General features: G+C 41.8%; 1 protein-coding gene across 12 annotated transcripts in view; it reads right to left on the reverse strand.

The window, feature by feature from the left end:
- syne2b (spectrin repeat containing, nuclear envelope 2b) overlaps positions 1-15,491 on the reverse strand; it is a 437,867-nt gene that overhangs the window by 299,903 nt on the left and 122,473 nt on the right. For 11 of the 12 annotated variants that reach the window (XM_039741095.1, XM_039741096.1, XM_039741103.1 and 8 more), the window contains 12 exons: positions 14,799-14,957; positions 12,931-13,130; positions 10,770-10,857; positions 9,932-10,038; positions 8,473-8,596; positions 8,221-8,378; positions 7,852-8,005; positions 3,093-3,706; positions 2,734-2,874; positions 1,279-1,402; positions 1,027-1,184; positions 658-811 (listed from right to left, as the gene is read on the reverse strand). In XM_039741095.1, coding sequence (XP_039597029.1) covers positions 658-811; positions 1,027-1,184; positions 1,279-1,402; positions 2,734-2,874; positions 3,093-3,706; positions 7,852-8,005; positions 8,221-8,378; positions 8,473-8,596; positions 9,932-10,038; positions 10,770-10,857; positions 12,931-13,130; positions 14,799-14,957 — 2,181 coding nt within the window. The remainder of the gene's footprint in view (positions 1-657; positions 812-1,026; positions 1,185-1,278; positions 1,403-2,733; positions 2,875-3,092; positions 3,707-7,851; positions 8,006-8,220; positions 8,379-8,472; positions 8,597-9,931; positions 10,039-10,769; positions 10,858-12,930; positions 13,131-14,798; positions 14,958-15,491) is intronic. The other variant, XM_039741104.1, reaches the window with a different exon arrangement.

Consider the following 15,491-nt stretch of genomic DNA (forward strand, 5'->3'; position numbering starts at 1 on the left):
TGTACTTGTATATAAGGCTCTGAACAATTTGGCACCTTCTTATATTTTGGACAGCTTGTTCTTCTGCATTTCTAATTGTAAAGGCTACAAATTAAGATTGGTGGGGGCTCCTATAAATACATTATATTTTAAGAGCATGTTATGATCGTATAAATCAATTGATGCCCATTACTGGGTTTACATAAGGCAAGTATTGTAGCACCCAGCAGAGAACTCTCCATAGACTTTGTGTTGTTCATGCTAAAACTAAGGAGTGATAGGATGTGTTAGGATTACACTTAGGGTGTAAGAGAGGCCAACCCATACTGAACTTGGCAAGTCACACACAAACCCACAAATAGTACAGGGCTTTACTCCCGTCTCCATATTCTCAATCGCATTGATCCCCAAGGTCACCTGCATAACACAACCAATAAACAACACAGCACATCTGCTCATAAATATTTATTGTGAGTGCTGCAAGAAATCTGTATAGTTCCCTTCTCCAAAGATGTCTTTATGAATATGTGCTACTTGTGACCTAACCACTTCTTAAGTATACTCTTGTATACCGTGACCATTGTTCTCTGATAGTTCTGCCTCATTTACGTCAATACTTTCTCTCCTAAATCAGTGCTTATTAAGTCTTTCTTTTTTTCTTGGAGAAGAGGGAATCACCTTAAGTATTCTTGGAAGCTCCTCTGCGTCCCTCATGGTGACACCATGGACAATCCTCGGCATGGCTCGGAACTCTTCCACTGTTGTTGAGAGTATGGACACCTCGTTGTCCAACGGAGTGAGTATTCCCAAAGACAACTCAATAGATTTCATCCTGCAAAATAGCAAGTCTACTTTAAAACTCATCGCAAAAATAAAAGATTACAACCACATACTTAGAAAAGTAGCTAGTGAGTGTGTTATGAGTCAGTTACTATCCCATAATGACAACAAACAATAAGTACTAGAGTTTTGCTTTCATTTTTTCAGAACTTCTGAGGAGGCTCAGGTGTTCCATGTGAGACCCCACTCTTGTTCTACACCCCATACCGCTCTTGTAGCTGCCCCTTCTGCTCCTTCCACTCTTCACTCAGTCTTCCTACAATTCTCTTCACTCGCGATTTGTCCTTTTGTTTTGAAACTTTCATCCCCTTGGAGGAGCAGACCACAAGTTTGGAGTGGATAGACTCAGTAACCTGCAGGGCAGCCTGGATGGATTAAAAAAAAGAAACGTGAGACATGAGTGTTGGCAAATGGTGCCAAACAAAGCACCCTTGGCATCATAGGAATACATTGGCACACCTCCAGCTCCAGATGACGTGACTGTAGAGAGAACAGGTCTTCTGCAATGTCTGGAAATCCGGTGCTGAGGAGTTGCTTGTTCTTAATGAACTGTGTGTTAAGTTTCTTCTTTTCATCACCATACCTAAAAATAAAACCACAGACACATCCACTACTCTTTATTTCATATAATAAGCACCAGAGCAATTTCTCTGATAGAACATACCAAAATGCTATTCTGGTATTTGTTTCCTTTATTTTGGCCTTGTTATTTGTAACTTATTTTTTAAGCTAAAATATGATGCATATAAAGAAAGTAATTGCAGGAGATAATTTAAAACTTAAGATTGGACACTTTTATCTGGCCTACCCAGATACCAGCTGGCAGATAAGCTGTGCCATCTCTAATCCCATTACAAGGTCACATCTAAACTCAGAGGTGGTCCTTCGATGGCTTCAAGGATGCCAAGCAAGATCTCTCCATGGAGAGCCCCAGCGGTTTTCAGCAACCAATAAAGGACTCGATTACTAAGTCAACTTGCCATTTTCTTAATGAAGTGAGGCAGTCCTATTCTGCTTTGTAAGCCCCTTTGTGCCGCACCCTAGTGACTGAGAAGGGTACTACCTCACGCTAGTCCTATCTTACTTTGCCCTTAACAAGGTGAACCTCACCCAAGACACACTGGCTAGGCACCTTGTATTGAAAACTGAAAGTTCTGGCAGGTCCTTTGTGGGCTTTATCTTTGTCTCTTTACCTAGGAGTGGATCAGGCATCCTCCACGCCTGCTGGCTCATCTACCATCAAAACAGCCCAAGACAGTCTTGTTTCATTAATTCAGAAGAGACAGGGAAAGGATGATACACTTGAGCACTTCCATATTTTACATGTAATGCATCAGTGACAAACTTGGGTGAAGTGCTACATTTTTTTTTTTTAATTTTTGCCTACTTTGTGCCATATCCTGTATATACTATAAGGCCAAACGTATGTGGACACCCCTCCAAATTATCAAGGTCAGATGTTCCAGCTATACTCATTGTTAACAGTTCAAGCACGTAGCCATGCAATCTCCATTGACAAACATTGGCAGTAGAATGGCTCATACTGAGGAGCTCAGTGACTTTGAACGTGGCACTATCATAGGATGCCACACTTTGTCACAAGGCAGTAAATGAAATTTCTGAACAGCTACATCTGGCCCGGTCAACCATAACAGCAATTATTGTGAAGTGGAAATGTCTAAGAACAACACCAGCTCAGCCACAAAGTGGTAGACCACACAAGCTCACAGGTTTTACACGTGTGTAAAAATTGCCTATCCGCTTTTACATCACTCAGAACAGAGTCCTAAACTGCCTCTGAAAGCAACAACTGCACAAGAACTGTGTGTGAAAAGATTGATGAAATGCTTTTCCATGGCCAAGAAGCTGCATACAAGCTTAAGATCATTATGCACAATGCCAAACATTCATTACCTTTGGATGAGGTCCACCTCTGAAAGGTCTTCTTCTTCTTCTTCTTTATGTTCTTGGCCACCTTCCTCAAAATTTTCTTTCATGGCTCTTTGTACAACTGGAAGGTTCTGATGAGTGGTAGGATGTGCAAGCACAAAACGTCTGATGGAAAACATGCAGGTTAATATTTCAAGTGGCACTTTGGTTTCACAATTTACCTTGCGAACAACAAAGGGTAACAGGGTAAATATAATAGAGAATCTTCATGCTTGTATTAATATAATAATAATGATAATAACAGGACAAAATAAATAATGATAAAAATGTGCACAACCAGGGGCCAGTGTCAGGTGTGGAACTAATGTGGCTGCGAAACAGACCTGAATTGAACTCCAAGCTGGGTGGCATCCTCCAGACCTGTACTGTCAACCTCATCTTGTATCTCCTGGAGACTTGAAATGAGTTCCTCCTTCTTCAGACAGAAGGATCTTATGGCTTTCTCCTCTTCCTCCTCCTCCGCCTGGTGGAGTGCTTCTCTGTGCTGGATAAGTGATGTGTCTGTGTGCCCAATTTTAGGCATAACTGAGTCAACCAATTCACTGCAATTAAAGTCCTGGCCAGAGCTCTCATCCTTCAAGCACAAGCCGGCTGTCTTTACTAAACAATTGACCTCCTCTGCTTTGCTGCTGAGGACTTCCAGCTTCTGTTGAATCATCTTCAACTTTTCAAGACCCTCCAATGATGATGCAGTCTCTAACGCGGCCAGCTCACTTTCTGCACCTTGGACAGACAATAGAAAGTCTTGCAGCTTCTCCAGGGCCTCCTCACTGTGGTGCAGTTGACCACCCAGCTGTTGTAGCTTGAACTTATACTTCAAAGCAAAAGCCTGGATAAAGTCGATATCCTTAGGATTTAGTGCCTCAAGATCAGGGTGTTGCTGATTGGCCAAAGCTTCACAAGTGACAAGGTGCTTGTTGATGACAGCATAAAAGTTCTACAAAAGTGCAAAAAGGGGAAAAGAACAATTAATCCAATGCTTATCTTAAGTCATGCACACTAAGGTTAAATGCAAAGGACTTTAGATCTAAACCAATCATAGACAGCACTGAAGCAGGCACTTCAATGATGTCACCGAGGCAGCATGTGAGAATGACCATGCAAAGAATCAGGTCTCGGTCCCCAGAGCAGTCAGCCATTGTGTCACAGTTCAGTAGCCAAACTTTCTATTGATGTCATTGGAAAAAAGTGAACTGTGCCTGTAGACCCTTGGGTGTGTGAAGTGAGGCAGGCAAGCAAGCTACAACAGGGCTTACCAGTTCATACTAAGGTCATGTGCCTTCTTTATATTCTGTACTTCTGCTCTAATGTTCAAATCAGGGTGATCTCCTCAGTTTCTTTCCTGAGATGCATACCATATCTGTACCTTACATCCTGAGGCTTAAACCCTGCGTCTTTAAATAATCCTGAGGCTTTAAATACTCTGGTCCAGTGTCTTAGCAGCATCATCAAATGGATACGTAATAACTTCTTTAAACTTAACAAGGAAAAAAATGGAAATTTGAATTATTGGCAGTAAACAAAAAAGTGAAGACCTTAGACATAAATTAGGCCATTTGGCTTTACAAATAAGGCCAGAAACAAAGAATCACTGCATCCGTTTAGATTGAAATAGATTCAAATCACACATTAAAGGATGGGTTTGGTATTTTTCAAGTTGAAGTTCTTTCATCACAAAGATGATATATACAGGCAGTCCCTGGGTTACGCATGAGATAGGGACTGTAGGTTTGTACTTAAGTTGAATTTGCATGTAAGTCGGAACAGGTACATTATTTTAATAAATGCTATTGTTGACCGACTGTAACCAAGTGCTCTGTCAATGAATGATGGAGTTTCACCTCTCTCTGACCTTTTTATTATTTCTACTTTATTTTCAATGCTAATGGTTTTTCTCTTTACTGTACTATATCACCAGCACTTGCATCAGATTTGTGTTTCAGAGACATTTTTGAAGGGTGAAGACAAAAGGTTAAGATGAGCTCTTCTACACAGCGCTATACAGTACATGCTATCACAGCAGGAAGGCAGCAGTCGTCAACACGTCTGATGTACTGACAAGAGACAACTTCCTGCTATGTGCGTAACAGTACAAGCAGGCTTGCTGTTGAGAATGACTGGGGCGGCGACGGGGGGTTCATCACTCGCCCACCACACAGTCACCTTCACTACAGTATGTTGCCTGAAGCGTCTGCCAACCAAGAACGAACACGGTGTGGCCAAAGGCGGGTAGTGAATCGCCCAACCCCAATTCAACAGGCAGCCATCCAAGGCACACTACAATGCTACCCCCGCTGCCCTGTTCACCCTCAATGGCCTCCGTTCAGCCACAACCGGGTCAGTGCTTGCAGCATTACCAGCCATTTGTGCTGGGCGGGCAGTGAAATGCCCCATCCGCTCCATCCAGCCTGCGTCCAGTCAGGTGCAGTAGCTGCGGTGGCGTGGTGGGCGGACAGCGAACCATCATCCTGCACACGAGCGATAGCTGTGGCCCCGGTGACTATGGACCACGGGTCACCGCTTGCTGCCTGGAGCCGCCCGAAGGACACTACACTGCGCGAGCAGTGAAATCGCCCACCTCGAGCCACCGCTTGCAGCATCCCCTGGCCGAAGATGACGGAGCGGCAGTTACTGAGGTGCATGCGTCGCAGCTGTGGCCTCGTTCGTAAGTCGTAGGTCGAATGTCCATAACCTGGGGACTACCTGTATATACATTTGCCACACGAAGTTGTGCTCCAAAGTCCAGCATTTTCTATAAATTTTAAAAAAGATCTTGCGCTCACTGGCGTTTTACTTTGGAGTTAACGGGTATGGGGATAGTCGGAAAAGAAAAACCTTAAACCTTACCAAATATGTCAATTTTTCAAGCCAAGACGGTTGTCAAATATTGATCCGTGTCTTGCGATTACACACACACACACTGGAAAATAGCTTACACATGTCAGTTTTGAACAAATGAACTCAAATATTATGAGATTCAGCCATTTTAAAAGAAAAACAGCTGTGTGCATTTGTAGTTTTCTGCAATAAACCTTTCACACTCTCAGGTGTAGTTTCCTCTGGAAAGATAAAATACAATACGATATAATTCATTTTTGTGTAGCCCAAAATCACACAAGGAGTGCCGCAATAGGCTTTAACAGGTCCTGCCTCTTGACAGCCCCCCAGCCTTGACTCTCTAAGTCAAGAAATAACTCCCAAAAAATACCCTTGTAGGGAATTTGCTTCATCATATTGGAAAACCCCCAAATTATGATAGTCCTGACATTTCTGTATGTCTCTGGCTAGTACTGGGACTTTTACTGTTTTCAATTTACATGCTTCCACTGGGATCAATCATTAGGAAACATAATGTTACTTTTCACTCATACGCAGATGACACCCAATTATACCTTTCTTTTAGACAAATTGAAGTTTCTGTGATTTTGTCTTTAATTAGTTGTGTTAATGAATTAAAGGAGTGGATGGACTTGCCTTTAGACACAGATAAAACAGAGATGTTAATTAATGGGGGGAATGAGGTACCCTTCAATCTCATCTTTCAAATCCCAGCTGAAGACTCACCACTTCAGCTTAACATACCCTGACTAGAGCTGCTGATTAACTGTGCATACTTCATCTCTGTTGTTAGTCATTAGCACTAAAACATAAGTAGTATGAGAATTATAATTTGTTATTAACCCTCACCTACTCTGTTTCTCTTCTTGGTACTCTAATGTGGCACTTGGTGCCACTGCCCTACTGCCAAGTTGTTTGCCTGCCTAAGGAAAAGTCATCTCTGATGGAGGAGCAAAATGACAGTAAACATTTTGTACCACACAGATGGTTTTATTTGGATTTACTTCCATATTTATTTAAGAACTCTCACAAGCAAATTGAAAACATAACCTTATCTTGAGAAAAGTGGAACCAGGAATGTGTGATAAAATTCATATATTCAGATCCATTTTGTTCTCACATGTTACAAACAAGGAAACCATGCTTTCTTTTATCAAAAGTCAAACAGGACTTATTCGTAAGTTTTAGGCTTTTACTTTCTGGTGCTGCTCCATACCCCATTGTTCCATTGTAAAGCACCAGTTCAGGCAAGATATTTTTTTTTTAAATTTACAGAAAACTTTGTGTGGCAAATGCATAGATACTATATATGAAGAAATAACTTCAACTTGAAAAATACTGAACTTATCCTGCAAGACTGCATAATTTCAGTTAAGAAATATTGCACGAGTTAGACCTTTTATATCACTGCTGCACATCTTGCAGTGCTTTTGATTTTAGTCATCTACCAAAAAATACATCAGATTCAGTGCAATTAGTCCAAAACACAGCAGCAAGAACTTTAACTAAAAAGAGAAAACCTGAGCATACCAGTCATGGCATCATTGTACTGGCTGCCCGTGTCTTTCACGATTGATTTTAAAATACTTGTACTTGTATATAAGGCTCTGAACAATTTGGCACCTTCTTATATTTTGGACAGCTTGTTCTTCTGCATTTCTAATTGTAAAGACTACAAATTAAGATTGGTGGGGGCTCCTATAAATACAGTATATTTTAAGAGCATGTTATTATCGTATAAATCAATTGATGCCCATTACTGGGTTTGCATAAGGCAAGTATTGTAGCACCCAGCAGAGAACTCTCCATAGACTTTGTGCTGTTCATGCTAAAACTGAGGAGTGATAGGATGTGTGTGGATTACACTTAGGGTGTAAGAGAGGCCAACCCATACTGAACTTGGCAAGTCACACACAAACCCACAAATAGTACAGGGCTTTACTCCCGTCTCCATATTCTCAATCGCATTGATCCCCAAGGTCACCTGCATAACACATCCAATAAACTACACAGCACATCTGCTCATAAATATTTATTGTGAGTGCTACAAGAAATCTGTATAGTTCCCTTCTCCAAAGATGTCTTTATGAATATGTGCTACTTGTGACCTAACCACTTCTTAAGTATACTCTTGTATACCGTGACCATTGTTCTCTGATAGTTCTGCCTCATTTTCGTCAATACTTTCTCTCCTAAATCAGTGCTTATTAAGTCTTTCTTTTTTCTTGGAGAAGAGGGAATCACCTTAAGTATCATTGGAAGCTCCTCTGCATCCCTTATAGTGACACCATGGACAATCCTCGGCATGGCTCGGAACTCTTCCACTGTTGTTGAGAGTATGGACACTTCGTTGTCCAATGGAGTGATTATTCCCAAAGACAACTCAATAGATTTCATCCTGTAAAATAGGAAATGTACTTTAAAACTCATCACAAAAATAAAAAATTACAACCACATACTTAGAAAAGTAGCTAGTGAGTGTGTTATGAGTCAGTTACTATCCCATAATGACAACAAACAATAAGTACTAGAGTATTGCTTTCATTTTTTCAGAACTTCTGAGGAGGCTCAGGTGTTCCATGTGAGACCCCACTCTTGTTCTACACCCCATACCGCTCTTGTAGCTGCCCCTTCTGCTCCTTCCACTCTTCACTCAGTCTTCCTACAATTCTCTTCACTCGCGATTTGTCCTTTTGTTTTGAAACTTTCATCCCCTTGGAGGAGCAGACCACAAGTTTGGAGTGGATAGACTCAGTAACCTGCAGGGCAGCCTGGATGGATTAAAAAAAAGAAACGTGAGACATGAGTGTTGGCAAATGGTGCCAAACAAAGCACCCTTGGCATCATAGGAATACATTGGCACACCTCCAGCTCCAGATGACGTGACTGTAGAGAGAACAGGTCTTCTGCAATGTCTGGAAATCCGGTGCTGAGGAGTTGCTTGTTCTTGATGAACTGTACGTTAAGTTTCTTCTTTTCATCACCATACCTAAAAATAAAACCACAGACACATCCACTACTCTTTATTTCATATAATAAGCACCAGAGCAATTTCTCTGATAGAACATACCAAAATGCTATTCTGGTATTTGTTTCCTTTATTTTGGCCTTGTTATTTGTAACTTATTTTTTAAGCTAAAATATGATGCATATAAAGAAAGTAATTGCAGGAGATAATTTAAAACTGAAGACTGGACACTTTTATCTGGCCTACCCAGATACCAGCTGGCAGATAAGCTGTGCCATCTCTAATCCCATTACAAGGTCACATCTAGACTCAGAGGTGGTCCTTCGATGGCTTCAAGGATGCCAAGCAAGATCTCTCCATGGAGAGCCCCAGCAGTTTTCAGCAACCAATAAAGGACTCGATTACTGTCAGCTTGCCATTTTCTTAATGAAGTGAGGCAGTCCTATTCTGCTTTGTAAGCCCCTTTGTGCCGCACCCTAGTGACTGAGAAGGGTACTACCTCACGCTAGTCCTATCTTACTTTGCCCTTACATGGTGAACCTCACCCAAGACACGCTGGCTAGGCACCTTGTATTGAAAACTGAAAGTTCTGGCAGGTCCTTTGTGGGCTTTATCTTTGTCTCTCTCTTTTTAACTAAGAGTGGATCAGGCATCCTCCACGCCTGCTGGCTCATCTACCATCAAAACAGCCCAAGACAGTCTTGTTTCATTAATTCAGAAGAGGCAAGGGAAAGGATAATACACTTGAGCACTTCCATATTTTACATGTAATGCATCAGTGACAAACTTAGGTGAAGTGCTAGATTTTTTTTTTTTAATTTTTGCCTACTTTGTGCCATATCCTGTATATACTATAAGGCCAAACGTATGTGGACACCCCTCCAAATTATCAAGGTCAGATGTTCCAGCTATACTCATTGTTAACAGTTCAAGCACGTAGCCATGCAATCTCCATTGACAAACATTGGCAGTAGAATGGGTCATACTGAGGAGCTCAGTGACTTTGAACGTGGCACTATCATAGGATGCTACACTTTGTCACAAGGCAGTATATGAAATTTCTGAACAGCTACATCTGGCCCGGTAAACCATAAGGGCAATTATTGTGAAGTGGAAATGTCTAGGAACAACACCAGCTCAGCCACAAAGTGGTAGACCACACAAGCTCACAGGTTTTACACGTGTGTAAAAATTGCCTATTCGCTCTTACATCACTCACAACAGAGTCCCAAACTGCTTCTGAAAGCAACAACTGCACAAGAACTGTGTGTGAAAAGATTGATGAAATGCTTTTCCATGGCCGAGAAGCTGCATACAAGCTTAAGATCATTATGCACAATGCCAAACATTCATTACCTTTGGATGAGGTCCACCTCTGAAAGGTCTTCTTCTTCGCCACCTTCCTCAACATTCTCTTTCATGGCTCTTTGCACAACTGGAAGGTTCTGTGCAGTCACAGTTACCTTGAAACACACATAAAAATTTGCCAGGTCATCAGCCACATTCGCCATCAGACTTAAACCGAGCTAGCGGCTCTCTAAACTTTATGGCTAAGCTGCGATGTCAGGGTAGCATTTTCACAAAACTCACTGACTTGACACATTTCTAAAAGTCCTTACCTCATTGGAACCAATGGCTTCACTTTGTACAGTTAGACAGCTATGCTTGCCACCTATTAGGATTTACCTACAGCCCCAAAGTAGAAAGGGGCGGCTTAACATAGTCGGGCAGACACCTTTAGTTTTGTGTCTATTCATAGCAGTGAAAGGTGGCACTATATAAAATGTTTTATATTGTCTTTGATGCCATAGCTTGTCTTGACAACAGCTGAAGTGGCACAATTCGGTGCCTAAAAAGCACAGATTTTTGTAGATCATATTACCTGCCTGCTTAGATCTCAGTATTGAGTAATAACATAAGTGATTTACTTTTTATTATTAGAACCTTTATTTACTTATGAGTAATAACGCAATAAGCATCCTTTTAAATGGAGAGATTTTGAGGACTGTGAGTAGGTAGTCCATGGTGGAGAATAACAGCAGGGTGCACCAATGATGCTGTATATCATATTAATTATTTTAGCCTCTTAACATTACTGCACTGGTGTGTGCCTTTGTGGCAACCAAGTCTCACCCTCCTCCCATGTCAACTTTGAGAATGATAACAAGATAAAGAGTACAAGCACAATACTCACCTGACCAGTTGAAACTGTGATGGGCAGCTCAACAAATGACACTCGGACACAGCTGTCCTGCTCCACTTCTCCCCCTCCTGGAGACTGCCTGAAAGTTCAAACGTAGCCTACTGTAATACAGTAATCCCTCGCCATATCGCGCTTCGACTTTCGCGGCTTCACTCTATTGCGGATTTTATATGTAAGCATATCTAAATATATAACACGGATTTTTCGCTGCTTTGCGGGTTCTGCGGACAATGGGTCTTTTTACTTCCTGTACATGCTTCCTCAGTTGGTTTGCCCAGTTGATTTCATACAAGGGACGCTATTGACAGATGGCTGAGATCAGAGCACGCAGTTAAGTTCCTGTGTGTTGAATGGCTCAGCGACGGAGTGCCGAATTCGATTCCGCTGCGTTAACCAGGAAGTCTCGTCTCGCTCATTCAGCATCAACGTGTTTCGCTGTGTAAAGAGTTAACTTTTGTGCTCTTTTGTGTTTATCTTTGTGCATAGTCAAGCCATTCATTATGGCTCCAAAACGATCTGCTCCTGCTACTGCTTCAGGGGCCGTGCCCAAGCGCCAACGGAAGATGTTAACGATTGCTAAAAAGGTAAACGTTTTGGATATGTTGAAGGAAGGGAAAAGCTACACCACTGTAGGATGCCATTACAGCATCAATGAGGCTACGATTCTTTTTATTTAAAAAGTAGGAAAGGAATATAAAATCTACGGCCGCAGTGTCCTTTTAACCAGTGTGCAAAACGAGTTGTAAGTGGATGTAATAAGGCAGTAGTCTGGATGGAATCTGCTTTAGGGATTTGGATTGAAGAAGAACAACGCCGGTGCTACACAGTCGCCTGAAGAGGCTGCTTTGGAAGAGCTGTAACGCTCTCCTTTGTTGTGCAGTAAAACTAAACTCATCGTAATCGGACAAGTCATCGTGTCATTGTTGGTGAGTAACCATAATTAATTTTCTACTTAAAGTACTTAGTACATGTACGTACGTTTAGTGTCATTGTACACACATTTACTGTATATAATTTTTCAAGCATTGTACATATTTATTGCTGGTGGCCTGTCTATCGTAATGGTTGTAACATGTGATATTGGAGACACTCAATATCTTTAAAATAATATTTTGGTTTTACTGTATATAAACAGTGTGTTTACATACATAATTTCAATGAATCTTACCTAATATCTAAGAGAATAAAAATGGATTATGCTGTATAACTGTGCGGGGAATATTTATAAACAGTGTGGGAGAGTTTATAACGGCTTAAAATATAAAAAATAACCATACAAACATGGTTTCTACTTCGCGGATTTTCACCTATCGCAGGGGGTTCGAGGAGGGATTACTATATTTATTCCTAAGAGCTGCAACATGATTTTTCAGTTTCTTTTTACTAATTAATGTCCCCTTGACTATTGGAATACTGGGAAAAGGACAAAAGTTTAGTGCATAGAGGTAAACCGTCAAACAAATGGAGATGTGGGTGTCACTGACTCGACCTGAAAGCTTAACCTGTGATGAAAAGGAAAGGAGACTTTCTCTGGCCTCACTTTGGCTCAGCACATACCCATGTGACTTTTGTTTTGTTCAATAAAATAACAACCAAGGTAAAATGAACACCTGAGAGGAGCTGGTACCCCAGGTTATCTATTAGAGAGGCATAAATAGCACAACATGCTATGGTGTAAGGCTGGGTTGATAGCCGACATGAGGATGGTGTGATTTGAATTCTTATTTTACATATAATATTATGATAAACAATGTATTTAGAAAAATGTTTTAAAGGATTCCAGGCCAGAACCAGTATTAGATCATAAAAAAAACTTTTCTACTCATTGAAAGTTAAGATCTTGTTGACCAACTCATCCAAGAGCAAAAAAGTAGGGCTGAAGTAGTCCAAGGACTACAGTGAAAATGGATTTGGTAGAAGTTTCAAGTTCAAAAGATATTCCTAAACCAGACTAGTCAAAGGGAATGAGGCCTGAACATGACAGGTCTTATGCTACGACGTCCCATTAGCCCAAGAAGTAAATCAAGGAAGCACAAGACCAGTATAAGTTCAGGCTTATAAAGAAGCCCAGGAGTCTCTTTCTACCCAACCAGAGCCTGGTCCCTACACCCTAACGTCTTATGCCCATCAACCTTGACAGCATGGCTCCCACCTCTCCACAGAAGATCGATGCAGGAGCTCCCAGACTCTCGCTGCTTGGTTTTGAATGTCAGTCTTCCTCTCTTCACACTTGGTGAGCTGTGCACTCATGAGATTGTTGGTTTTCTCACAGGTCAGCATGTCGCACACCTCCTTCATGACTGTTAAGTGCTGCTCTGCACAGCCAAATTTCCCTTCTGGAGAAAACCAAGCCTGGGGAAGAGTGACAGAGAAGTAAAAAAAGTCCATCAAAATATAGAATGGCATCATTTTAGGTAAACTAAAGGGGAAGAAACTTGATTGTGCCTTGAGAGTAGGACTGGCACCTCCGCTATTTATGACCCATATCATGGTCTATAACAAAAAACTGCACTTCCACCCACTGCTTATTTGAATATTAAAAGTTTGGAGAAATGGGAGAAGCATCCAGTAAGGTCACGCCTGACAGCTTGATGTGACCAATCACATTATCCCTCCATTCTGTGGACCTCAGAAATGTAGACTGGTAGTGAATGTCAGATAGATGGGACTATGGGCACATGAGACCTCCCTGTGGAATCACGGCTGGAAGACTGAAGACAATTAGCCTACCTGATAATAACTTGTCCATAACTGGCCCATCCATTGTGACAGAGCAAGGAGGAGATAGGTATAGGGCTGGCACATGGTGAGGATGGGCAGACAACATTCATAAATCAACAGAGAAATCCACATCAATGGAAAGCTCATTCAAGTAATAGTTTGTTTAACCAATTTCTGATGGCACAATGCCCAATTTTTTAAAGGATGCCCCTAAACGTATTACTCTATGAGCACTGAAGTGAGGAAGTGGCTATCAAAGAAGACCATCAAGACTCCTATCTGAAGGCATCATATAAGACAGGTGGGCGTCTGGTGGAGGGAAGGCAGCATGAGAGGTACCAAGATGCCTGGCTCTTTATTTAGAAACAGGAGTTCAGAAGAGCAAGATGCTTTCTTAGATCACTAATGGGGGCCAGGTTGGACAATTCCTGGATTTTTAAGGGCACTTCTCGATCCAAACGTGATCCTGGGTGGGTACAACAGTGGCTCACTTATTAGTAGTTAGGGGGAGGGTTCAACTGGTGCAGAAGGAGTGTTGCCAAGACAGGCTAAGAAAATGGAAGGTGGGAAGGAAAGGGTTTGGTGGCTATGGGGTACACTTCTTGAGGTGGAGAAGTGAACAAGAAAACCAGTTTCATAGCAAGGAAGCAAAGCTTGTGAAATTAAGTCTTGTTTTCTCTTCTGTTTATTTGGTATGTGTTGTTCTCCCTTTGATCTCCCCTCCCTTATATGTTACTTTTCATTAATTATTATATTTCATTAAATATCCTTTTCATTCACACATTCTGACTGTAGGATGGAGTGGTGGCTCTAACGTAGGGATCTGTGGCGGCGGCAATCGTAAGGTTTCTGGTTTTAAACCTGTAAATGCCAGAAGTGACTCTGCTCCGTTGGGCCCTTGAGCAAGGCCCTTAACCCGCAATTGCTTCGTTCTGGGTATGACATTAATCTGTTAACAGCCCTGCAAGCAGGGCTTCCAACTTGCAGTACAGGGAAACCTTGGGGATTGGTGGCAGGATTGGCACTCCAGTCACCATCAAAAGCCTCACATTGTTCCAGTGAGGTGCTAAGGTGTCACCCACTGACCTCAGGTCTCAATCCCGGTGGTTCGTAATGTAGTGGGTGCAGCAATGCACTATCAGCGCATGCTCCCAACCTCTGTCTCTCTCTCTGTCTCTCTCTGACTGTGGCACACTTTATTTTGATGTAGCCCCCTCACATATACAATACATTATTTTAATAACCAGCATTTCTAAAAACTCCTTGCAATTTTCCTGACCCCTTCATGCCCTGCACTACCTGATGCTCCTCGATGAGAACTGCTGAGGCGACTGAGTCTATCTGTTCCAGCTCCTTTTTAAGCTGCAGCTCGCACTCTGTGGCGACATCTTGAAACTTCCCTCTCCGAGTCTCAAATTTCAACTGTTTCAGGTAGAGTGGGATCTCTGAATGAGCAGCCTGTAGATAGAGAGAGAGAAACAAAATGGCGAAAATGACTTCTAAATGAATCAGCCCCCACTTATAACAGCACACTCACTGGTCATCACAAAAAGCCTGCAGTCGCACTACAGTACACATTCACTCCAGAGAAAAGACTTCAGAAGAACCAAACAACCATCCATCCACTACTAAACCTGTTCACTTCTACTGGGTTACATTTTCCAGCAACTAAGAGCACAAGGCAGGGGTCAGTCATGGAAAGGGCGCTCACAAACACACCCATGCTGAATTACTTAAATTAAAAATTACCATCAATTACCGAACAAGTACATTTTTGGGATGATGTCAAAAGCCATACCTTCCAAAAAACTAAGACAGACATGGAGAGAACATACATGCTCCATAATATAGCGTAGCAATGGATTGTGCAGATTGTGCAAAATATAAGGGCCTATGAGCTTGGGGGACCCACTCGGGGCCGTATAGGTTTTTTTTTTTTTTTAAATTTTAATAACTTAGTTAAAACAGCGGTTTTACAGTCTCAATGCAGTG

The sequence above is a fragment of the Polypterus senegalus genome, chromosome 18 (genome assembly GCF_016835505.1).
Source record: "Polypterus senegalus isolate Bchr_013 chromosome 18, ASM1683550v1, whole genome shotgun sequence".
In the NCBI taxonomy this organism is placed as follows: domain Eukaryota; kingdom Metazoa; phylum Chordata; class Cladistia; order Polypteriformes; family Polypteridae; genus Polypterus; species Polypterus senegalus.